The sequence below is a fragment of the Solanum verrucosum genome, unplaced genomic scaffold (assembly GCF_900185275.1).
Source record: "Solanum verrucosum unplaced genomic scaffold, falcon-dt-bn FXZP01000280.1, whole genome shotgun sequence".
Taxonomy (NCBI): domain Eukaryota; kingdom Viridiplantae; phylum Streptophyta; class Magnoliopsida; order Solanales; family Solanaceae; genus Solanum; species Solanum verrucosum.
Window position 1 is genome coordinate 3,087,094 of NW_026019982.1, and position 27,626 is coordinate 3,114,719.

At 32.8% G+C, this 27,626-nt stretch overlaps 1 protein-coding gene across 1 annotated transcript; it reads left to right on the forward strand.

Moving 5' to 3' along the window:
• Nucleotides 1–15,801: 15,801 nt before the first annotated feature.
• LOC125817545 (transcription factor MYB90-like) lies at nucleotides 15,802–18,368 on the forward strand. The gene is made up of 4 exons (XM_049497090.1): nucleotides 15,802–15,933; nucleotides 16,552–16,663; nucleotides 16,750–16,833; nucleotides 18,128–18,368. The coding sequence occupies exons 1-4, from the start codon at nucleotides 15,876–15,878 to the stop codon at nucleotides 18,366–18,368; spliced, it is 495 nt and encodes a 164-aa protein (XP_049353047.1). The 5' UTR covers nucleotides 15,802–15,875.
• Nucleotides 18,369–27,626: the final 9,258 nt, after the last annotated feature.

Consider the following 27,626-nt stretch of genomic DNA (forward strand, 5'->3'; position numbering starts at 1 on the left):
TACATCAGTTCAATTGTATTTCTATATACATCTCAGGCTTATTGTATCCTTGTATACACTCAGAGTTTATAGCATGTTTTAAACAGTCTTTCTTTATATCGCACTTGTTTTAAATTGCCTTATATTGAAAGAAGTCAGTCAGGTTGAGTTCAGTTATTCAAGAGTCGAGTATCCTTGAGTTAAGTATCTTTGAGTTAAGTATATATCTTGAGTTAAGTACATATCCTTGAGTTGAGTATCTATCTTGAGTTGAGTATCTATCTTTGAGTTGAGTATATATCTTTGAGTTGAGTATCTGTCTCTGAGTCCAGTATCTATCTTCTGAGTTGAGTAAGTTTGAGTAGTTTTGAGTATTCCTTGAGTTGAGAAAGTTTGAAAAGAGGTAAGTTATTCAATTTATTCCAGTTTTTCTTCTAGCCTATGTTGTTTAGCTTTCCAGCTTACATACTCGTACATTCCACGTACTGAGCCATTTGGCCTGCATCTTTTTATGATGCAGACACAGGTATTCAGGATCATCAACAGGAGATTCGTTGATACATCCGGGAGTTCCAGTTAGCTATGACAAGCCTCTTTGCTTTCGGAGGATTTCATTTACCTTTCAGTTGTATCAGTTGTTAGGAGGTCGTGGGTCTTGTCCCGGCTTCCATCTTTATCAGTTAGAGGCTTCATAGATAGACAATAGAGTTTCAGAAGTCTCTTCATTTATTTTGTTAAATGTTTTGAAGACTAAAGTTGCCTTTTATGGCGAGTTGTATATATATTCTATTATACAGAGTTTTCTTTTGAGTTAAAGATTTATAAAGTTGAGTTTATAAACTCTTATTCAGTTTTAAGCTCTTGTATGCTTAAGTTAGTATTCCTCTTGGAGTCAGCCAGGATGAGGGTTCGCTTGGGGACCAGCAATGGTCTTCGAGTGCCGGCCACGTCCAGGGTGTAGGCTCGGGGCGTAACATTTTGATACCATCAAGAATTATTTGTCCAATTCGCCGGTGATGGTCCCTTCGCGAGAAAGGAGTCCGTTACTGCTATATTTGTCTGTCTCAGATAACGCATTGGGATGCATGCTTGGTCAACATGACAAAACTGGAAAGAAAGAGTGAGTCATTTATTAATTGAGCAAAAAGTTCACTTCATATGAGGCTCGTTACACTCTTTTGGAGAGAACGTGTTGTGCTTTGACTTGGATTACCCAAAAGTTGAGACATTACTTGTCTTCTTATACCACATACCTTATTTCCAGGATGGACTCGTTGAAGTATATTTTCCAAAAAGCAATGCCGACCGAGAAATTGGCTAAATGTCAAATGCTTTTGAGTGAGTTTGACATTGTGTACGTAACACAAAAGCCGATAAAAGCACAAGCCTTGGCTGATCATCTTGCAAAGAATCCGATTGATGAAGAGTATGAACCGCTCAAGACTTATTTCCCCGATGAAGAAATAGCATTTGTGGGTGAGGATATTTCTGAAGTGTACCCTGGTTGGACAGTGTTCTTTGATGGAGCGGGAATCATCAAGGGAAAGGAATCGGAGCGGTCTTAGTGTCAAAAAACGGTCAGCACTACCCTATGGTGGCTAAACTCCAATTTGAATGCACGAACAACATGGCTGAGTATGAAGCTTGCATCCTCGGTCTGAAGATGGCAATTGATATGAATGTTCACGAGTTGCTGGTTATTGGAGATTCAGATTTGCTGATTCATTAGGTTCAAGGGGAATGAGCCGTGAAAAAACCCAAAGATCACATCATATGTGCGGTATATACAGAAGTTGTGCAAGAAATTTCGCAAGATTGAGTTCAGACACACTCCAGGACACAGAATGAGTTGTTCGATGCTCTTGCCACCATCGCATCAATGATTAAGCATTCGGATACAAGTTATATTAATCCAGTGGATATAGAGGTAAAAGAACAGCCTGTTCATTGTTCACACGTCGAAGCGGAACCAGATGGTTTGTTGTGGTATTTTGACATCAAGAAATATTTAGAGGACGGGACTTATCCTGAGAATGCAGCGTTCAACCAGAAAAAGTCGATACTCCGCATGACGCTCAATTTCTTTGCAAGTGGGGAAATCATTTACAGGAGGACTCCAGATTTAGTTCTTCTCAGATGTGTTGATGCTAGTGAAGCTGGAAAGCTTCTGGGACAAATACATGCTAGGGTTTGTGGTACTCACATGAATGGGCTCACTTTGGCGAGGAAGATCCTTCGAGCCAGCTATTTTTGGATGACCATGGAGCATGATTGTTGCAAGTTTGTGCAAAAGTGTCATAAATGTCAAGTGCATGGAGATTTGATTCGAGTGCCGCCTCACGAACTTAGTGTTATTAGTTCACCTTGGCCTTTTCTATCTTGGGGCATGGATGTCATTGGTCCGATAGAGCCAGCCGCCTCTAACGGACACAGATTCATTTTGGTTGTCATTGACTACTTCACCAAGTAGGTGGAAGCAGCTTCGTACAAGTCGGTGACCAAGAAAGTTGTAGCTGATTTTGTTCGCAACAATTTGATATGTAGGTTTGGAGTGCCAGAATCCATCATTACTGATAATGGAGCGAATCTCAACATTCACTTGATGAGAGAGATATGTGAACAATTCAAGATTACTCACCGAAACTCAACCGCCTATCGTCCCCAAATGAATGGAGCCGTAGAAGCTGCCAACAAGAACATAAAGAAGATTTTGAGGAAAATGATTGATAATCGCAGAGGTTGGCACGAGATGTTATCATATCCTTGGTTAGGTTACCGAACAACTGTCAGAACATCAGTTGGAGTTACTCCATATTTGCTAGTATATGGAACAGAAGCAATTATACCTGCAGAAGTTAAAATACCCTCATTGAAAATCATCCAAGAAGCTGGATTGAGTAATGTTGAATGGGTTCGCAAGCGGATTGATCAGTTAACATTGATTGATGAGAAGATAATGGTTGTTGTTTGTCATGGACAACTATATCGACAGAGAATGATTCATGCTTTCCACAAAAAGGTAAGAGCCAAAATGTTTGAGGTTGGTCAGTTGGTCCTTAAACGTATTTTCCCTTATCAGGATGAGTACAAAGGGAAATTTGCACCAAATTGGCAAGGACCCTACATGGTTCGCAAAGTGTTATCTAGAGGTGCCTTGATCTTGTCAGAGATGGATGGCACCGAAAGGTCGAAACCGATCAACTCAGATGTTGTCAAGAGATATTATGTGTGAAGCTTCAGTTTGTACTTCGGTTATTTCCTTGTAATCGTTCTATTTGCTTGTAATTGCTTTGTTTAGAATTTTATCCCTCTTGTAATGAACTACGTCTGACCTGAATTCTCAAGAATGAGATACGTATGCCGCCTATGTCGGCCTCTGTAATGACCCTCCTGGTCATTTTTGTGTCTTCCATGTTGTGTGTCGTTTAGAACGTTCCTGTAGCGACCCCAAATCATTTTATGACTTGATGGGACTGACAGTTCGGTCACCTGGTCGTTCATTTGGTTATGGTGTGAGTTTTAGTGTTTTGAAGCTTATGAACCTTGAACGAACATTTTCGATTAAAAGTTCAAGAAGATAACATCGGAATCCAATTCTAACGATTCCATCAGCTCCGTAAGGGTCATTTTAGGCTTGTAGCATGGTCGGCATGACTCTTGAGGTTTTCAGTGTGAGTCGGTGCGATTAGGCGTTTTAGCCTTTGAAATTTGGCTTAAGGTTGACTTTGGTCAATATTCTTGGAAAACGCGCTCAGATAAAAATTTCATCAGCGTGATTAGCTCCGAAATGTCAAGTTTGGTCTACATTGACCTTTCTTTTGTGTCTCGAGGTTTTCGATATTTTTCGGAGCTCTTTTGTAGTTATTGACTTAAAAGGGCATTTGGAAGTGGGACCCCCTTTTTATTGAGATGACCTTTGATGGAAATTTCGACTTCGCCGTTGGGTCTGGAATGTCGAATTTGGTATGGTTGCATATCTCGTTTGCGTGCACGGGGTTCTGAACGAGTTCGAAGCACCCCGTCGGAGTTTTTAGTTTTTGGAAAATTGCAGAAAATTTGCTATAAATGCAGAAAATCAGCAACATTTCCCAAACTTCAAACCGTCATAACTCTCTCATCTCTCAACCGATTCGGGCGATTCAAAAGGCAAAGTTGTGAGATTTTTCGAGGACAACACGTTGGTGAGCTCGGATAGTGATTTGGGGTCCCCATTTGAGGTAATTTTCGTAAAACATCTGCTGCCACGACCCTTTTGTGAACTTGATTTTGGAAGATTTTGAGACTTGTTTTCTCAGCCATTCTAGGTCCGATTTCAGTGATATTTTAGGCTATCTTGAGTGGTTTTTTGAGGAGAACGTCGTGGTGTTGTCGCATTTCACTGTAGACCTCCAGTTTCTGGTAAATACACTGATTCAACTGCTGTCTCATTTTTAATTTTTGAGAAAACTTGGGTTTTACTTGCATGTTGATATTGTGTTGTTCCCGAGCCCCGAATTGTGTCTCATTTTGGGACCTGAGCTGGAGGAACTGGTTAGGACCCACTTTTGGGGTTAATTCCATAATTTCCTGCGCGGGTCCCACTTTCCCCGTTTTGACCCCGAAATTGGTCCATTTCGGTTTATTGTGATTTTGGTGTCTAAAAGACCGTAATAATGTTGTGACTCCATTTTGATAGCGGGGCAGTGTTTCGAGGACGTTCGGAAAGGGAAAGCTCCGGAGAAGTGATTTTGGAGCGCGTGTGATCGGCTTACAAGTAGGCTACGGTTTCCCTCTCTTAGATTGAGCTTGAGAGTGTGAATGCATGTTGATTAGTTGAGATTTTGGTTGGTAGTGATTGAATCACACATAGGTGTTTGGAAATCATGTTATTGGCATATTTCAAGAATTATCGGGTAACTGTGAGCATGCTTTGCGTTATTAATTGACCCTCCACGCTATATGGAGTGCTTGCATGCTTAATTTACTTATTGTTGAAGCATTTGGGCCTTAGTTTAGGTTTGACTAGGGCTTGCCTTAGATATACATGATTCGAATCCAATAGGCCTCAGTTTTGTCCTGATGTCGCTCAACCGACTTAGATCCATGTAGACTGGTGTAGCAGACTTGAGCCTGATAGTTTGGGCCTTAGCTAAGCGATACGTTTGCTCCGATGATAGTTATCCTTATTTCCCGATGTTACAGCTTCAAGAGTTACGTCGGCAACACTAGTTCTGCTTCGCAATTTGAATTTGATTTTCGACTCGGTTCCAAGGACTTTCATTGATTGGCTAGGTGTGGACGGCGATCCACGGACATTTATGAGAATAGATCGATTGAGACTCTTTCAGTAGCTACAGTGGCACTTTTATAGAGCATCCGGTTAGAGTTCCGGCCTCTATTGCCCAAATATTTATATAGAGCATCCGGTTAGAGTTTCGGCCGCTATTGCTCAGATACTTATATAGAGCATCCGATTAGAGTTCCAGCCTCTATAGCCCAAATACTTATATAGAGCATCCGGTTAGAGTTCCGGCCTCTATTGCCCAAATACGTATATAGAGCATCCGGTTAGAGTTCCGGCCTCTTATACTTGTTACTTGTGATTGGTTACTTGGGTACTTCTTGTGAGCATCCGGTTTGAGGTCCGGCCTCCGTACTGTCAGATTCTACTAATTAGGGTTGAGGTTCTGGTTCGATGTTCTTCGTTCTTGGGTTCTTATATGCAATTCTCTTTAGTTATAGTTATTCTGTGTACTCGTCGTGCTTATGGGGTCCGTTCGGGATTTTATTTAACTTGTGCACGAGTGTATCTTCTGGGCTTATGGGGGTCTAGTTAGGTGTAGTTAGCTTATAGATTACTTTAGTTAGTTTTTTGTACACTCGTGTACATTCCTTTGTTAGGTGTAGTTAGCTTATAGATTTTCGATTCGGTTCGAAGGACTTAGATTGATTGGCTAGGTGTGGATGGCGATCCACGGACATTTATGAGAATAGATCGATTTGGACTCTTTCAGCAGCTACATTGGCACATTTATTGAGCATCCGGTTAGAGTTTCGGCCTCTATTACCCAGATACTTATATAGAGCATCCGATTAGAATTCCGGCCTTTATTGCCCAGATACTTATATAGAGCATCCGGTTAGAGTTCCGTCCTCAGATACTTGATAATTGTGATTGGTTACTTGGGTACTTCTGGTGAGCATCCGGTTCGAGGTCCGGCCTCTGTACTGTTAGATTTTACAAATTGGGGTTGAGGTTCTGATTCGTGTTCTCCGTTTTTGGGTTCTCATATGTAATTCTCTTTAGTTATAGTTATTATGTGTACTCGTCGGGCTTATGGGGGTCCGTTCGGGTTTTTATTTAACTTGCGCACGAGTGTACCTTCTGGCTTATGGGGATCCAGTTAGGTGTAGTTCGCTTATAAATTGCTTCAGTTAGTTCTTTCTACACTCGTGTGCATTTCATTGTTAGTTAGATTTTCGTTCTTGACTTCGGTTTGTGTTATTCCTTCTTTTCATACTGCTTTTACTTTTCAAGTTCAGTCGGCCTATGATGCTTAATGGGTACATGTTGTTTTGGTACTCATGCTACGCTCTGCATCTGAATTCGTGATGCAAGTCCGAGCACTAGTAGCCAGCGTTGATCGAGCTTGGAGCAGTCTGATCCGGAGACGGGGGTGAGCACACGACATTGTGTACTATTTCAGTCTCTATCTGTATATATAGACTTGTCTTTTTCCTTTCGAGACAGTCCAGTCTCTGTTGTCCACTTTTGGGACTTGGTACTCATTTTGTTAGTAGCTCTGTACTAGTGACTTCCAGGTTCTGGGAAGGATCTTTATTTGTATATATGTTTTTAGTTTGCTTCCGCCTGTTTATATTGTTATTTGCCTACTCTTATTTAGTTTCTACCCTCAGACCCATTACTTGTTGTTTCGGGTTACGGGTTGGCTTACCTGCTGATGGGTTATAGTAGGTGCCATCATGACTTGAGAAATCGGGTCGTGACAGCCTTGGCCACCCCTTTATCCCGTTTTAATATTTCTTTGTATTTTGAACTATGTTCGACCTGAATTCTCAAGAATGAGATACGTAGGCGGCCTATGTCGGCCTCAGTCGGTTTCTTTGTAAATTTCTTATTTTATTAATCCTCGAGGGGGGAATTACGTTTGACCTGATTCCTGCCTCAACGGGATACGTAAGTGTCACAATAGCTCGGTCATATTCCCAGTCAGATTTCTACTTCTCATTAAAATAGAAACTGGGACAGAATTTTTGACAGGGACTCAAAAATTCTCAATAGAAAGATCTTTTCCAACAAAGTCAAGACCGAATTTTTGAGAAGGTCTCAAAAAATTTCGTGATCACTCACCAACGGTTAAAGATAAGCCAAGACAGTTAACTGGGACAAAAATTTTGAGGATGGCCTCAAAATTTCCACAGGGTTTATTGGCAGTTCAGAGCAGCTTTGAATACTTCCCAACAAGAAATCAGATAGATATCGAAACATCAACTCCAATGGCGTTCATTAAACTCGACATGACATGACACTTGGCAGTGACCTTTTTCAAACATCACTTTTGAAAATCTATTTTCCTTAAAAAGACTTTTCTTCATGTTTCAATTATTTTGGCATAAAAATATTTTGTCTTATCTATCAAGAAGCGGGAAATCAGAAAATCAACCGGAGATAGCAAGACAATGAGCAGACCACCGAAGAGATCAACACAGATCAGTTCATTTTAAACTGACAATTTTTCTGTGGATGCAGGTCTATAGGTTTACCTCAAAATCAGCATATTTTACCATTTAATGAACATGGAGAAGTCAAAAGGGCGAAGAGCTCCCCAAATTGACAACTTTTCTGTGGATGCAGAAAATATTTTATGCTTCTTATACCAAGAATTGGGAATATGAGTAGCATTACTTTATTCAAATTCTCAGCAAGGCAAGGTTCATAATGAACATACAATTTTGTTCGGAGATGGAACAAATGAAAACCTTGAAAAGAGAAATATTATTACTTTCCAGCAACTAAAGATACCTGGAAGATATTCATCTACATTATATTATCATGTATGATAATATTCTTACCCTGAAAGCTATTTATATTGTATTGTCGAATGAGACGATATCACTATCCAGAGAGTCATTTATATTGTATTGTCAAATGAGATGATACCACTACTTCGAGGGTCATTTTTATTTATATTGTCGATTGAGACGATATTACTACCCGGAAAGTCATTTATATCGTATTGTCAAATGAGATGATACCACTACTCCGAGGGTCATTTTTATTTATATTGTGGATTGAGACGATACCGCCGTCCAAGAGATACCCAGAAAATCACCTATGTTGCTGGGTGAAGCATCATCTTCGTTCGGTATCATGGAGGCATCATCAAAGATCCATGCATAACAAGATAAAGTCATGCACAACAGAGAGATAAAGCATGCATCGCGGAGAAGTCATGCATAGCAAGAAGAAGAAACCATGCATAGCAAGAGAAAAAGTTATGCATCGCGGGAAAGAGATTCATACATTGTAAGAGAAAATTTATGCATCGCTAGAAAGAGATTCATGCATCGCGGGAAAAAGATTCGTGCATAGCGAGAGAAAGAAGTCATGCATAGCAAAAGAAAAAAAGTCATGCATCGCGAGAAAAAGATTTATCTATCGCGGGAGAAGGAATTCATGCATCGCGAGAAAGAGATTCATGCATCGCGAGAAAAAGATTCGTGCATAGCAAGAGAAAGAAGTCATGCATCGCGGAGAAGTCATGCATAGCAAGAAAAAAAGTCATGCATCGTGAGAAAGATTCGTGCATCGCGGGAAAAAGATTCATGCATCGTCGGAGAATGAATTCATGTATCGCGAGAAAAGATTCATGCATTGCAAGAGAATGATTCATGCATCAGGGGAAGAGATTCATGCATAGTAAGAGAAGATTCATGCATCGCGGGAAAAAGATTCATGCATCGATGGAGAGAGATTTATGCATCCCGGGAAAGGAGTCATACATTGCAAGAAAAAGAGTCATGTATCGTAAGAGAAAGACTTACCCATCACAAGAAAATCAACATCAACTGCATCATTTTCCTTTGCAAAAAATGACATCAAGAGAAATATCAACATATTAGATCGGCCTATTTTATTACTTTGACATCAAAATAAGAGTACATTGAAGATTATATTGCAAATATGAGACACAAACTTTATTTGCTTTAGGTCAAACCCGATGAAGTTGACGTCAAATGTTTAAGGAGAGCAATTAAGTGTCAACATGGTAAGAGACACTGTCTCCCATTAGAATCACATTTTATGCTAATGAGTTTTATCTCAGCCTTTGTCGAGAGCATCCGAAAGGATGAATTCTCCAAAACAAACCACAGGTGCGGACGACATCAAAAGGGATGCAGCACAACGTGGAACTTTTTATTAGCTGCGAACTGGGACATAGTCCAAAGAGGAATACCAAACTCTTAGGACGTGAGCAGAGGAGTGACTACCACCACAGTCAAACCACACCCCTTATCAGAAGGCATATAGGTTTTCTTAGATTGGTCAGTTCTTATTTTGCACCCGAAAAATTTTGGGTTCACCAGAAGCAATTTTCCAATCTGAGTGACAATGCACCAAGAGCCTTAGAAATTATGTCTGTGTAAGTTCTTAATTATGGGTGTGAAGTGCACCACATTCATGACTAAGAGGTTGCAAGCCTCCTTTTCATACCCGACTCATCTTGCATAATAGATCTCCTTTTCAACCGATTGAGTCGAACTACCAGCAGTCTGATTTCCTAGGTTGAGGAATATGTAGGCGGGATCAATGTTGAAAACTCGGTTGTATTCCAACATTCACTCTCAAATCTTATTCCCGAGCATTCCGATCTCTTTGTAATCCAATATCGGGATGACCTTGAATTCTTTCAAAATTGTGCGTCAAATCAAGCGTATCGAACTACAAGTGGTCTGAATTCTCATATAACCTGAGATATGTAGGAACCCCATTTTCGAGGTTCGGCCATAATTCCTAAAGTCCGTACCAAATCCCTCTCCTAAATGATGAAGATGTGGTCGGTCAAAATTGAATTTGTCAATTTCATTTTCCTCGAATTTCTTGCATCAATCCAATTAAAATGAGGAACAGTTGTTAACACCTAATTTTTACCTTCCACGGTAAGAATTAATTTGCAAGCTTCCTTAATTCCAAACAATTTGAAATAACTAATTTTATAAAAATTCAAAATATGTTTCAAGATATTTTAAGAATTTTATTCACCTTTTATAATATTTTAAATAATAAATATGTTTTATATTGTTACGTATGTAACTAATATATTTTATAAATACTTGAAAACTATCTTGAAAAAAAAAAGGAATTTCATTAATATTATTATTATTATTATTATTATTATTATTTTAACGTTAAACACTTTATTAATATAATTTAGTTTGAATTATAGCTATGTTGTTGAATTAGTTATTTTTATTAAGTTAATTATTTTATTTCGTTAAGATTAAAAAGCTCGTTAATTAATTATATTAATTCGTCTTATTTAATTACTAGCCGAATTAACTAAAATAATTCAATTTGGCTAGATTGTTAATTCATCTACCTAGCCCTTTATTGCAATTCTAGCCATTTATTCCCTCACCCTAACTCAAATTTTAGACCAATTTTGGCCCAATTTCCAATCTTCCCATTCCAACCCATCCTTAGCCCAAAAGTTGGCCCAATTCTATACCAAAGACCCACCCAACAATACAAGATACATCAGCAGCAACATACAATCCATACATTACATCCCACAATAATATAATAATACAGCAGTACATATAACGATGATACCCAACACCAAATCGACCCCACCTCTATACCCTTTATGCTTTTTCTTCTTCCAGAAACAGCCCAAACCGCAACAAGCAACAGCCCCAACCTTTCCTTACGTGTCAACTCCAGCTTCCAACGTCAACAACACGGAGGCAGATACACGGCGTTTACATGGAGACAGACGGAAAAGCATCAGTACGCAGAACAAGCACACTGCGATTTTTGTTTCTTCTCCAACGTCCCTTTCAATTAACAATTCACAGCAGCAGGCAGAGGCACGCGTTTCTCCCCTTTCCTCTTCCAGAATGGGTTGAAATCCTCAAAAAAAGGTGTTCCCCTAAAATGGTGAAAGAAGTTTTTGAGTTTTGAATTTTGAATTTGGCCTTTTGGATCCGATTTTTATTCCTTTCCCCCCAAAATCCAAACCCTAGATATCCTCTATATGTACTCCCTTTTATTCACTGTTGAAGGCGGCGGAATTTGATTTTAAAAAGGGGGTGGAAGAGACAGACGGGAAAATATATAAGAGGAGGCACAAACACAATTTATTCACAAGGATTTCGATTCCTAAAGTTACTAGATTAAGGATTTCTAATCTCGGACTTTTGTATTTGGCTTTCTGTTCTTTTCGTTGAAAGTTTTTCATCGGAATTTTCTTTCACGTGGTGGTGGAGTCGTTTTTCGGAGTCTCGAGTCTCGGAGTCGCTGCTCAAGAAAAGGTAATACTCTTGTTCTTGCTTTTCGTCCTTTCTTCCCTAATGTTATGTGTTCCGTTTTGCCTTTTTTTTTTTGTAGTAATTTTCTTCCGGATTTCAAGTGTTATAATTAGTTACTTGTTACACCTCTTCACATTGTTTGTTGTATTCAATGCTTGAGTTTGATGTATGGATTATTTGGAGATCATGCTCGATAAAGGTGCATCGATTTTGAATTTCTTTGAGATATGAAAATTGTTGTAGCCTAAAAATGAACTTCTCGGCATCTCATATCGATACATATATTTATTTGTTGCTTGTACTAAAAAGATTTTCATAGAAATGTTTTGAATTTCCAAGGTATATGTTGTTCAGGTAGCAATTTAAGGTGCACAATATGCATTTTTTTTTTTTAAGTTTTCTTTTAGCTTTGGTATGAGATTTATTTTATTTTGTATTATTACTGTTTGGTTTGCATTAATTTTCATTGTGAAAGTTTTTTTTAGGCAAATGATGTTGTGAAGACACCTTGACTTCATCTTACCTAGCTAAATTTTGTATTAATCTGTTTGATAGCTTGGATTTTATCATAATAGTTTGTTTTAGGAATGAGTTGGATATTTATTGATTTATGTTTGATTTCTTTACTTGAGTTTTATTTTTGTGACAAATTCGCATTAGCAGATACTTGGTATGCTTGGTCACTGTTTTGGTGTTGTTTTATTGGCACTTCAATTAAATTTTTATCGATTATCCCCAGAACTTGGAGCCAAGTTGCACAATAGTTGGTCATCTAAAATTGTATCATGCCTAATCTAGAATTCGTGTTTCGTCTTCATGTTTGCACTTTTTTTATTGTGTTAAGTTGTTATGATCTTTCTTCATGTCCTAATTATCCTCATCTTGTCTTCTTTGCATGATTCCCTTTGGATCGAGTCCATGGTGGACATCTCCTCTTTGCATTTTCGAGTTGAGCCATAAAGGCTCCATTTTTTTTTCTCTTGAGTCAGCCAGGCCATCGGGGGTAGACGTACAGGTTGGAGACATACGACAAGTCTCAGAAAAAGCTCCAAATGGATTGTATACCTGTTGTATACAACAGTATACACTGGTATACAACTACTGTATACACTGATATACAAGGAAAAAATGCAGAAATTCTAGGACCAAAATTGAATTACAGGTTTTAGAGGCCAAAAGGTGATCGTATACAACCAGTATACACATGGTATACACCTGATATACGGGAAAAACTATTGATATACAGTGATATGTAGAAATGTATATTGCTGATACAGGGATGAAAATGGGCCCAAAGGCTCAATGAATAACACCAGATTTAATCTAAATGGGCCAAGCCCAGTTATGACAAAAAAAATTTAGGACAGGAGGAGGAAAGTTTTGTTGGACAAGAGTCCAAGTTTATATTTTTATTTTTTACCATCCTCTTTATTATTATTTATTCATTTGTATAACTCTCTAACCCTTTTATTTGATTTTGGTTTTTTTTATTTAATTAAACTCCCCAAGAGAAGTCATTTCTTAGTTTCTTATCCTTCATTTAAATATATATATATATATATATATTTTAACTTATCACTTAGTTTTACTTATGTTCTTTTAGCTTGACTTGCAACTTTTAAATTATTCCCTTTAGAATGATCTCTCTTAGTTTATTTCCCCTTAAAAATAATTAATAATATAAAATAATAAATAAATAAATAATTAGATAAAAAAATAAATGAGTTTTTTTTACTTAATAAATTTTTTTTAAAAATAAGTTAAAATAAATGAGTTCTTTTATTTAGTTAAAAATTTCAAAAATTAGTTATATAAATGATTTTCTTTTACTTAGTTAAAATTTCAAAATTAGTCAAAATCAGTTTTGGTCAAATCGCCGTTCAACCGCGAGTTAGCGGGCATTCCGAGGGCCTAACACCTTCTCGGAATGTACATTGAACTTCGAACCCTTTTACTTTCAATTGATTTTATCTGTTTAAATCTTTTGAAAACCTTACAGTTTTTTCTTGATTTTTTACTAAAAATTAAGTGGCGACTCTAATCTTTTTGGAAATTCGATTTCTCTTAAACCATAAGTTTAATCGATTTTTTTCAAAAACTCAGTCATTTTTCTTCTATAAATACTTTTAAATAAAACAATTCTACTCTCTTAAGATTTATCCATGATTCGAGGGCCGTTAGTGGCGTATTTCTCGAACTAGAATGATTTAGATTTGACCTCTATATGAATACTCCATCAATTTGCGGAATATTCGAGATCTTGATCTTTAAAATTAACCAAGAGTTTATGAGATATTTTGGTATGTCTGAATTTAGTACCCTTTATATATGCATAAACTAGGGTTTAGGGTTGAGTAGCCTCCAAGAATTCTAATTGAAATTGAACACATCTTCCAGAGTCCCAATTCAAATTGAACACATCTTGTACAGTACGCAAAATTTCAATGTCTACACAGTGAAATAAATATATCTATAGAATTCACACAAGGATCGTATTAATAGTTTAATACCAGCCATAAATCAATACTAGGAGGTTACGTTATAGATTTGACTGTAAATAACAACTCGTAAAAATATAGTGTAAGATTATCTACAATAATCTCCTGTGTACGACTTTTTCCTGAATATCACATATAATAAAAACTTAGTACACCAATCTATCTTTTTTTATCGTAAAAAAAAAAACATGACGAAATGTATACCTTTGTAAAATCCATCGTGTCCAATTATGTTGAAGTGTATAGACAATTTTAATGAGGAAAGCAAATCAAGAATAATGAGCTTCTCTAGTACAAATTTTTAAAGGTTCACAAACGAGATTTAACACTAATAAAGCCAAGATGAATTCCCTTAAACAAAGGGCATATGTACGTCCAATAACTAGTATTCCACCCCTCCGTTTCATATCAGTTGTCATATTCACTTTTCAAAAATTAATTTGACTAATTTTTAAATTTAAATTAGATTGAATCAATTTTGTAGTTTAGAATTTAAATATATATAAAGTATTATAGTATAATTTTTCTCATCTCAACAAAGACAACAATATATTCAGTAAAATCTTATAACTGGGATATAGGGAGGATATAGTGTACACAATCCTTATCCACTACTCGTGGAGATAGAGAAGTTATTTCCGAAAGATCCTCCGCTAAAGTATAAATCATAGTACAAAGAATACAAAAACATAGCAACTAACAAGGAAAGCAGTGCAAATCCTACAAGAAAGGAACAAGAACATCAAAATAGTGAGATAATTGAAACATAATAAACAAGTGAAGATAATAGATATGATCAAAAGCAAGAACATTGCAATGACAAACACCAATAAGCCTACACCCTCGGAAAGTAAGACAATACTTCACTGTTTACTAACTTTCTACCCTAATAGCCATCCTCTACACCCTCCTACACCAATCTAAGGTCATGTCCTCGGTAACTTGAAGTATGCAATGTCTTGTTGAATTAATCACCTCACCCACTACTTATGTGGCCTACTTCTACCTCTCCTCGTACATACCATAACTAACTTCTTGCACCTCCTCACTGAGGCGTCTGCGCATCTCCTCTTCACATGTCCAAATCATTTTAATCTCGTTTCTATCATCTTGTCCACCACGGAGTCACTCCCATCTTATTCCGAATATTCTCATCACCTCAACATTCTCATTAACTCGACATGCATCTTCTGAACATGGCTAGCCAACACTCTGCCTCTTACAACAAAATTTGTCTATCTACCACCCTATAGAAACTTACCTCTAAATTTCAATGGTACATTTTTATCACACAAGACTCCAGATGCAATCTTCTACTTTATTCACATGCACCAATACGATGTGTAATATCATCGTCAATATCTCCATTTTCCTTGATAATAAATTCAAGATACTTGAAACTGTGATGAAAAAATACTTCAAAATCAGATTGATCAAAATTTCATAGTTTCACTCTCGAAAAATAAAACATGACATACTAATTTAAGATGAAAGAAGTATTTGTATAGCGCAATTCATAATTAAAATAAAAATAATTCTAATACTAAGGAGAAGTAACACTTCGTTGTTTGGTGAAAATGTTGGCAAATAATTTCCAACTAACCAGTCGATATTTGAGTATCCACCTACCTCAATTTATTGGACCATCACACACTTCACTGTCATCTACCATTCTTCTTATGTTTGTCTTTTTTTTATTTTATTCACTCAAATCAGAGCCACCCCTTCTTTTTAGATACTTTTTTTTATCATATAGTAATAATAAATTTTTCAATTTATATATATACACATTCAATCTTTGTTCTCCATATATTCTCTTCCTTAATTAGTCCTCCAATTCATTTAATTAAAGTTTTATCTATCTTGATGATGGCAGATTGGGATAGATCAAGCACATCAGATAATGCCTCAGTGATCTCACCTGGTAATTAACTATTCAATTTTATTTTTATAGCAAGAGCTTTTAATTATTCATTTCGTTTACTTTTACTGGTTTATTTTGGACATAGCACGCTCCTTACCAAAAAAATATTTGATATGAGGGTCCTACAGTACATATTAACTGATGTTTGATATTATATCTTGAAAGAAGATTTGAGAAATAAATAACTAATGCGTTAAGGGTAAACATGAAAAGAAATTTTTGTCTTTTCTTTATATGTTAAAAAGTAACGAATAAAAACGAACGGATCACAAGGGATATTTTCTATGTGCTTGTAAATATATTCCTTCAAGGAATTTGGAGAACATTATGATATGATTCTCTGCATCTAACCATATACTCTAATAATGCCACAAGTAAACAAATATATTTCCTTTTGGCTACTTCCAAAATACATGTTTTTTACGAATCATTTTGTTTTCTTCATAATACGGTAGTAATGATGAAATTCAAAATTTAAAGTTTATATGTTCCTATACATCAAGTTAATATATTACATACTAAGTTCACAATCAAATATTCAAATTATTTTTAATGATTTTCTTAATATATTTATAATGTCTAAATAAAAGCTATTGAGTTCACGTGAATTCACTGTAGATTCGACCCGAGTTGTTGCATTAGAGACCACCAACGAAGAAACCTCTAAACTTGAATTTTCAGAAGATGAAGAAATGCTCAATGCAAAAATGTTCAGCTTGGTTAGAGAGAGGTACGTTAATTTTTTTTTAAAAAATCTTGAATTTTATGCATTAATTTGAGGTTAATATAAAATTGTCTTGGTATAATTTTAATTAGGTGGTCATTAATTGCTGGAAGAATCCCAGGAAGAAATGCTGATGAGATTGAAAAATATTGGAAATCAAGATACTCCAAGAGCCAGTAAAATTCTTCAAACTTTTTCCCTCCAATGAATATTTTCGTCTATTTTTACTTATCTCATATTGACCTGAAGTATTCCTTAATGTTTTGAAAAATACGTTGAAAAATTTCATAGTTAATAACAAAGGTAAATAAGAAATTAAATGATAAATTTATCTCTAGATTCCTTATAAGTTTGACAAGTAAAAATGAACATTTATTTTTCGTATAGTAAAGAGGAAGTACACCTTCCGTTCACTTTTAACATATAAATAACATATAAATAGAAAAAAAAAAAAATCATAAAGAATCCATTAATTACTTAGTCCTCAAATTATTTTCAAGAACTAAGGTTTTAATATATATTTAGTATAAGTATTGTAATAAAATACTTATATCAATTATTTTTTAAAGAGTATGCAAAGTTCAAATTAAACAAGTAAAAACGAATATAGAAAGTATAGAGATGAAGTTAAGATTTTGAGTTTTAGAAAATTTAATCTTTAAAAAAAATATAATTTACCAGATTTTAAATATATTTTTTATAGATATTAAATAAATAATTTTTAAACGAGAATATAAACTTTATACTAATTTAAGTCAAGATAATTAAATTCTATTGAACTCGTAAACAAGCTTGTAACTCCGTCCCTTTTGGTTTGTGTACTTTAAGAGGTTCGAGTAGCTTGCATGAAATTGAATAGTCTTATTATTTGAACGATAAACACGGTGAATATCAAGTCATTTCAGAATCTTTACATTCTGATTTCTGATAGTTATATTACTTTTTTTTTAATTTATCTATTTTGAACTTTATACTCTCATTAAAAATAATGATTGATATGATTATTTTATTATTATATCTATATTAGTTGATGCTTAATATTATATTTGAAAATATAATTTACAAAATAAGTAATTAATATTAAGAATAAAATAAAGAAAAAATATTTTTTTTATATTTTAAAGGTGACAAGTAAATGTAAATGGAGGAAGTATTATTCACTATTAATGGTAGATATCAAAGGGTGAGAAAAAAATTTCAACATCTACTATATATACAAATAAAAAAAATTAATTTTAAATATATAATATAATATACCTTCATGTCGAATGTGTTTTGCGTTGTGATTGTTTCCTTTTTTCTTCACCGTTCCATATATAAGAGCTCTCATCCTTTTTGCTTCTTGATAACTTGAACTCGCAACCTTAATATGAATGTTTATCATTCGAGCAACTTTCATGCAAATTTATTGTGTCTGTAACGTTTTTTTTTAAAAAAAATATAAATATTTTATACTCTTCATTTTAGTAGGGAGGAAATAGTGGTCCAACCTCGAGATGAAGCTCAAAGCATTGAATTGAAAGAGAAATCTGGGCCTTCAACGGGGCAGACTCGGAAGTATTTTTTTGGGCCAGAAAAAAGGCCCATATCCATCTGTCCACCTTCAGAGACTGGGCCTCAACAGAAATTGGGCCCTACAACAATTGAGCCCAATAACATCTCTGTAGACCAAAAGTTGGTTAACCCAGCCCATGACAAAATAAACCAATAACATAACTTCCTCTTTCCCAGCCCAGCCCAAGATTGGTCAAACATCCCATTAAGACGTACAATATATTTTGGAATTTTCTATTTGCATATTTTCGCAAATAGCCACTATAATAAGCTTAAGTATGCTTCATAGCTATAGTTTGAATATTTACTGGTTGTAGCTACAGTTTAAGTTGTCTCATTTGTATAATTCGCAGGTAAGTTTGTATAATTCGCGAGTACGTTTGTATAATTGAGCTATTTTTGTATAAACTCAAAATAACGAATTTATACAAACACAAACATCTGAACTTTAAACAGTTGCACAAATTATATTATACAAATGTGCAAATTATACAAACTCGAAACTCCAGCCCACGTAATTATCACTGAATGTTGATCGTGATTGGTAATTAACTAAAACTATAACTATGATGACTAATTAACCAGTATATGTTTGCATAACCATGTAATTTCCCATATTTTTTTTGCCTTATTGCCATTATACACTGCTATAAAGAGTTTAAGATACAAATTCAAGGTAATCTTCCGAAAGTATAAAAAACTCATCTTTACACAATTTAAAATTCCAATTAGTTGCCTCATGATAGTTAAATTAAACCATTATAATTATAAGTTAAAAAATACGTGAAAACTTATTTTATATTTATCACCTGAGCAAAAGAGAAAAATGGATATGAATAATAACATAGTCGATTTTCTTTGTTTCGATTAGATTTTATTGTAAGTTTGTAACGATACAATTGTTTATGTAGTTCGTGGGGTGTTTGATTAAACTTATAAGGTTGTTAAATTAGTTTAATACGTACTTCTTCATAAGATATAAATATATTATATCCTTTAATTTCTAATAATTTCTCCTTAAACAATTGCTAAAGTTTCAAAATTGCCTATCTCCCATTTCACTCTTTTCATAGTTATTTTATTTATACAATTTACAAGAAGTGAGGAACAAAAATTGAGGGTGGCAAAACTTATCTAGATGATGTGGCATGTATAGCTCCATTTTTATATGTCACATTAATACTATAGTCTATATATAGTAGCAATGCTTGATAGAAAATTCAAATAATCGTCCAACTTAATAAAGTATTCAAAAATAATTTGTGTAGATAACTATAAATAGAAGCGGATTCACATTAGTATATTTGAAGTGTCCGTGTATTTGTTAACTTTGGAAAAATATACACTTTCAAAAAAAGTTAATATATACATATATATGTAGGGGTGTACATAATCGGATTAGTTCAATTTTTTTAAATATTAAACCAAATTATTTGTGTCAAATTTTTCAATTTATAAACCAAATCAAACTAATAAAACTCAAGTATTTTCGAGTTTTTCAACCTCGCGTCGGTTCGTCTTTTTCAAATATCAAACCAAATCATTTGTATTGAATTTATAAATTTATAAATCAAAATAAACTAATAAATTTCCGATAAAATATTCATACAAACATATAATTAACTTGTGCTCCGAATATTTCTTTAGTCCAACCAAAATACAACTATCTAAGTTGTTTCTTAAGAAAAAATAACACAAACTATGAGATGAGTGATGACACTAAAATATTCAACAAAAAATAATAATGAAGTCGTATAAAATAAATATTACAAATTAATAAGTCATATATAATGAAAATTATCATAATTTAAAAGTACTAAATCATGCTAAAATAAATCTAATAAGCACTAATTACATGATTAAATATTAAGAAAAAATTAAATTATATATTTTAAATATCTAAACTAATACCTAGGGTGTGCATTCGGTTTGGTTTTGCACTATTCGGTTTAGATTTTTTGGTTTTTTGATTTTGTAAAAGTGTAACCCAATTCGATCCAAAATAAATTTGGTTTGGTTTGATTTTTCTCTATTCGGTTCGGCTTTTTTTGGTTTGATTATTCGGTTATGTCAATAATTAATAACATAACCAAAGTAATAGTATTGAATCTCTTAAATATACTTTCTACATATAAATCATAAGTAAACTTAAAACACAATCCATATAAGTATACCTATTATAGATGTTCAAACATAAATATAAACATAATCATCATGAAAGGCAATAACCAAAAAGGGACAAAAGTGGTTGACTCCAACTTAATTCTAAACCTAAACATTATATATATATATATATATATATCGATATTTTCGGTTTTTCGGTTTTTATTTTTTAAAATTCAAAATCAAACCAAAAAAACCAAACAAAGTAATTTATTAATCCAAAACTAATTCGAAAAACCAAAAAATCAATCCAAATAAAAATCCGATTTGATTTGGTTTGATTATTCGGTTTAATCCAAATAGTGCACACCCCTAAATACTCCCATAAAACTATAAAATAAATATTCAACATTAATATTGTCATTCTTAGTGTTGAATTAAAACCAACTTCAACTTACATACATATGCCTTTAGTGATGTAGATGCCTCCATTATTTTTTTATAATTGACAGTTGAAAATAACTGTTCCAATTAAGAAAAAATTGTATGATAATTTTTCGTAAAAGCACTTATCATTTCTTGATAATTGAACGAACAAAATAATAGAAAATCCATCATAGTACTGTAACAAACATGAACTCCCTAACATAATATATCCTATTGACTAAGATGTTGGGCCGTGCGTAACACAGATAATATTCCACTAGTTTATAACACAAGTAACAAAACACCTCTTCGTTGTCATGCCTGCTAACATCGTGATTTTGATAGTTCATAGACTTTGTGCTTTAAGGTAATTGCACTTGACGGTGTAGTGTTTGTACTTCGTGTGTTTGGACAAAACAACCCTTCAACTTTTGCTTTATTCCGTTCATATCCTATTTAAACATTTTCAATATGTGAGCCCTACGAGGACTTTCGTTGTTTTTGTCACTTTCTAGCTTGTACCTTATCATCACATGCGTTGTCTACGAAATTCTTCTTTTATAGGTTCTTTACTTATTTTATCTCAAATTATTTATCATAATTTTATAATTTAATTTATTATTTTTAAAATAAAATTAATTATTTTTGAAAATGTAAACACATCAATTATAAAGAAAAGAAAAAACAAATAAGGTAAGATCAGTTTGTTTGGATATACTTATAACTTAGATTTATAACCAAACTTCACAAGTTAGATAAATTGAGTTTTGAGTCGTATTTTTAGCTTAAATCAATCCAATTAATTTCAGTCCAATAAAATTGACTCGTCAAATTCAACCTAACTGATCACATCTAGATGACATGCACGATAGAAACAAATGAACATGTTACATCTCCTCATGTCTAGCAAATTAAGTCCCAAAGCAGTAGTTTTTGTGCGTAAGGGTAGTGACATTCTCAGTGCTTCATCTCCATTACGTCTTAAATGATAATTGATTTTGATAGGTTCTATTATTTTTTTAAAATTACATAAGTGACAAGGAGCTTCTTGATACATTGATGAGTTCTAATATTGAAAAATTATTTTTTCTTACATCTATTAACAGTAACAAGTAACAATGTGATAGCAAAAGAAGTATGGAAGAAAAAATAATTGGGATGGTTAGGTGATCGAAGAGTTTGTTTTAGTACACATATAGTCCTATATCGGTGGGACTAAAAGTAAAATCATATGTCATTCATTATTTTAACAAGAATCAATAAATTCAAATGAATTATCAAGTATTGTTAGACAAATATAAAAAAGAAGAAGACAAATGAAAAATTCGACATGTTAATTTAGATAAAAGAATTTTCTTACTTTTTTTTTTTGATGTTGATAACTCTACTTTCTTCTTGGCGTTTATATTCTTGTATTATTTATGCATCATCCGTGTTGGTTATATGAGATATATTGTGTATTATAAATTCAATAATAATAATAATAATAATAATAATAATAATAATAATAGAATAAGTACTTCTCTCTTGATTTTATTTTCTTCATGCATGCTTGTGAGTTAGCAGAGATTTTGATACCATACTAGCTAGGATCGATAAGTTAAGGTCTAGTTCTCCTGATTTGTTCTTATTCTTATTGAGAATTTTTACTTTATTATTAATAAAAAGTCAATAGATGTCAAGTATTATAAATTTACCCTAAAAAATAATTTTATTAAAGAATAGCTACTTACCCATATTGTTGATTTATTGGATTGGTAAATTTTGTAAAATTATGTGTATTTATAATAACTTTACAAACAAGTGTGACTATTTTCAAAAAGAATTAATAGCAAGGATAATATGAGAAAACAACAATTAATGTTTTCTTTTATCAAAACGATCAACTAACATGAGACAATAATTTTTAGTATAGTGATCAACTAATATATGACCGAGGGGTAGAAAAGTGAGTCAAATCTATGCTAAAAATAAATGATTTTTCTCGAATTGCTAAACGGCAACAAGATATATTGAATTGAAGTGCCAATTGGACTCACACATCAATGGACGAGCCAATATATATTCTTTTTGAATATTGCAAATCCCAATGAGATATAACACCTTATTTTTATTATCATTATTCTTTATCCTTCCATATATTATGTATAAAGTATTTGACTACATGTTAGTTGATCAAAGCTTCATAATTGATGCTATCTATTCTTACCATCACCTTCTAGATTATTTTTTTGGCAGAACATATTGATAATTTTAATTTTTGTAAATTTATTGATAAATTCTAGTAGATATACTCTAAATTATAATATGTTTGGATTAAGTACTTGAATCATATGATGTATATGATGTATCTCTATTTAAATACTTTTGGTTCAAAGTTTTGAATTTTTTTTATACATGGTTTTAAATATTTATCATGCTATTAAATTAATTACTTAAAAATGTGTTAATATTCTTTAATTATATGTATTAATTTCAGTGGTAAAATTTCAAACATGTTGATATTGATTATATATATAATTAAAGAAGGAGATAAAGACAAATTTATAAGGTAAATTATAATTCACGTAACCTTCATAATCTCTTAGCAGAATTAGATACACCGATCAAAAATGATTTTTACCGGCAATTAACTAACTACAATAGCTTAATTGTCACTAAATATGTATTTTTAGTGACAATTAACACTCTTTGTATATGTTTCTAAAGTCTTTAGCGACACTGGATCTAATGGCACTTAACTAATACCGGTAAAGACTTAAGCACTCTTTATTAATTAATCTATTTATTGCCGATAAAAATTATTTTTATTATAGTGGTATTGATTTTCAAGTACATATATTCTAAACTTGATATAATATTATTCCACTTAGTTTAATCTTTAAGTTATTTACCTAGATGAATGAATAGTAAATCAATTCCCACTTCTGTATTTACTCATCCTATTTTTTAATGGTGCACTTACTATGTTTAAGAAATCTCAAATTTGTTTCGAAAAAGATATATTTTATACAACTAACTTATCTATGTAGCAGAATCTTATGAACATACATAAAAACTTTCAAAACACATGCCATAAATATCTATGATACTTTATTTTATAGTCAGATGTACAATTAAAACACGTCATAATTTTGATATTTAAATAAATTTATTATTTTTAGCAAATTTAAGAAATGGTCATATATGAACTTCAACCTCATCTAAATCTACCACACAAATAATTCCAATACATACCATGTTATCAACCAGCAACGTACATCCCCCCTGTCTGTTCATTTTCAGAAACAAAATTGACAATTGACGTGACAAATTATTTGGAATATTTATTTACACGCAATATCATCATGCTAGCTAATTGAAAAGGATTAAGTGACTAATCATTGGGGTTATTTGTATTTATCCTCTCTCTTAAATTAAAGTTTAAAGGAAAATGCTGATAACTTTTTTTTTGTTTTTGTTAAGAGTGGGCAAATGTGTACTTTCCTACCGTCTATATTAATTTATAATACTCTTTCATTTTCAGTTGTTTTTTAAAATAATAACATATTTTTATATTTAGTGAACGATAATTTACAATTACATAAGTGTCTACTGACTCATTTTATATCACGAATTTTAATTTATTTATTTTTAAAAAAAAAGATATTTTAACTCTTTGTCAGTCAAATACCTTCGTATAAATAGTATATACTACAGTGTAAAGCTAGGAGATTGTGTTCATTTTATATAATTTCCAATTCGATATATTGGCCATGCAGAATATTATACTTTAGAGGGAAGATAATTGAGCGAGGCGGGACAGGGCAAACTTTAAATGGAGTAGGGCAGGAGAGCTTTTAAATAGATCAAATAGGACGGAACATAAAATATCTTTCGAAATACTTTAGTGGGGCAAAACACGTTGGATTTTGGTTTGTAGGCTAATAAATTTGTTCATTAACGTTGTAAAGATTCAAAGTATATTCACAATGGTTCTAACTGTTTATTTCATATTATATATCGAGAAAAAAAATCATAAGGTGGGAGATGATGGTTTAATTCACTTTTTAACTTTTTACACATATCGCGTGTAATATTTACGAGTAACACAATCGTTCAATAAATATGATAGAAAAAAAGAAAATCGACTTTTAGTATTTAGTATAAATAAAATGAAATTGTGTAAGTTTGTAACCATTTAGCTTATCGACAATTACATTTAACGTCGTAGCATACAATGCAAATCATATATACTAAGTTAATCACTTTTTTAAAAGAAGAAGAAATAAATGAATATAACAAAATAAAAAAATAGACTAAACATGATAGAGTGAGACGAGTCAACCAATTATTAAATTGGTGGAACGTCAAAATCCAGACCCGCCTCGCCTCGCCCCACCCTGGACCAATAATTATCATACCTAATGCATTTATTTTGATTACAAAATCGTATATACCATGTTAGAGTATGTGGAAAGGACCAGCAAAAGGCCAATTTCTTTATGCGATGCGGTGAAGAGTATATTCTTTTCTTGCCCTTCTGGTTTGGGACCCTTTAGAAATTAGAGATTCGTCTTATCACATTGTCGACTTATCAATTATCACGACCTTATCATAAGTGGCGGATCCACGTAATGTGTGTTTGGCTATGTGTTTATCCATTAATTTATGTTATCTAATGTCCATTCCTATGATATATAATTTTATCAAATATAAAAATACAAAACAAATAATCTAACGTGTAAATATAAATTAAATGATTATACTACGTAAAATTTGCTTTGTGGAGTGATAGTTTTGAACTTCACTTTACACAAAGGTGTGACGTTCTCAATGGGGCACATGCGCCAGCCTATATATTGCTTTCACTCATATACATATGTATTTGGTGGTGTATCTTTATTGTCTTTGAATCTTAAGTCTGCATCTACTTATCACGATTTAGTAAAAAAAAAAAAAATTAAATATGAAAGCACAATAAATTTACCCCCAAAAGATATAATTGACTATGTATACATAATTTAAAGGATACGTTAATTAAATCAATCGAGATAACAAAATGAATAAGCAAGAAATGGTATAATTAAGATCAAATAAGTTAAAAATAACATGAACGAATTCGTAATATTGAGTAATTCTATCTTGTTTCGATTTGATTCCAAAAGTATCCTCGATGAAAATAATTTTGGATAATCTAATGAATACAAGAGCTAGCAAATAAATAATTGTATGAGCTTACGAAAAATAAGAATTTAGTATTTAGAGTAAACATCAGATGATCTACAATACGTATACTCAAATCGTTTTAAAAGGTAAATTTTCAAGATTTAATGTCCAAGAATCATTTCTTAATATTTAAATCATATTAAGTGAAAATATACCTGATATATTTAAATATAAAAGAGTATTCTCTGACGCTATCTCTAGAAGGTTCTATAATGATCGGTATAATCCGATGACTCTTCCCTCTCGATCAAGTATTAATTTTATCCTATCCTCAATTAAAAATGAAGTTTAGATTTATTTTTCACGACATCATATAAACAATATGTTTACGTAATAAAATAATACGTAACGACTATTCAAACAAGCTGATTAATATGTAGAATATTTATTTTTAATATATTACATTATTATTATTTTACAAAAAAATTACTTAGTTTGTAAGGGGCCCAAACTCATAAGAGATCATTTTTCACGAGACACAAAATTTGACCACCGACGGCGTACAAGTGTTGTGCAACAAGGTCATCCACTTTGTGCACTGTCAGCCAGCAACCCAAGGCCTTACGTTTTATCGTATTGCATTTTTTTATTTTTTACTTCTTATCTGTGTTCGGAGCTCGTATTGAAACTCCCATTAAAAATTTAGATCATTCACTAAATTTTCCGTAGACGCTGCATTTGTATTAAAAAATTATCTGTATATATATATAAGAAAGGGCACACAGTAGTGTTGTGGGTTCAAACCTCAGTATCAATCTTCTGTTCAAAAGAGGAGTTAGAATTCCCAACATGATTTTATTTATATCTAAAATTTAAACCTGAGATTCCTGATTAATGATAGAACAATCCCATTTGTTTAGTTTTCTTTCTTTGGGCCACATTGTTTAGTGGCAAACAAAAAAACACTCTTTTCATAGTCACGTATGTTAGGAAGTCATAATAATAGAAATGATGTGATGTTTCGATATGGAAAATAATAATAATGGATGCTCTTTTACTTGTGGGAATGTTCAAATTAAATTCTTAAGTATATCTACTTTTGTATAATTTTTGTCAAAGTAGGAAACTCACTTGATGAGATGTAATTTTTCCGGTTTCTGTTATTTTGGATCTATATTTTTGAGTTTAATTAGTGTAACTTTTTGAAATATATTTTTTGCTATTTTTATGTCTTTCATTTTTTAAAATTATGGCAGGTTTTAGGACTTGATATAACTTTTTAGATATTTCTAGTAAAATATTTTAACGAAACTAAATATGCTTATTTTCAGATAGTTTCAACTCATAAAATAACTCCTTTAAAAAAAACTCTTGACTCTATCCTTTTTAAGTGGTGAGGTGAACGATAGTTTTGCGTACGTAATTGGCGGTTTACATCCCAATTTCCAATAATTCAATTCAGGTATAATAGACATAAGTAATTAAACGCTGCAATAAATATGACACAATTATAATAATAAAATAAATAAAATTTTGGATATGCAAAGATTTTTGGTACGTACAAACGTCAAGTTAAGAAATTTCCTTTCAATCCACAACGTTATTCATTTATCCTTAATCAGAGGTATTAGGTTCGAGTCCCTTTAGGTACAAAGTCATTTTTGTTAGGAAGCATTTTACCTATGAATGTGAATTTTTGGCGCGAGTCCAAATCAAATCAAATTTTAATATGAATATC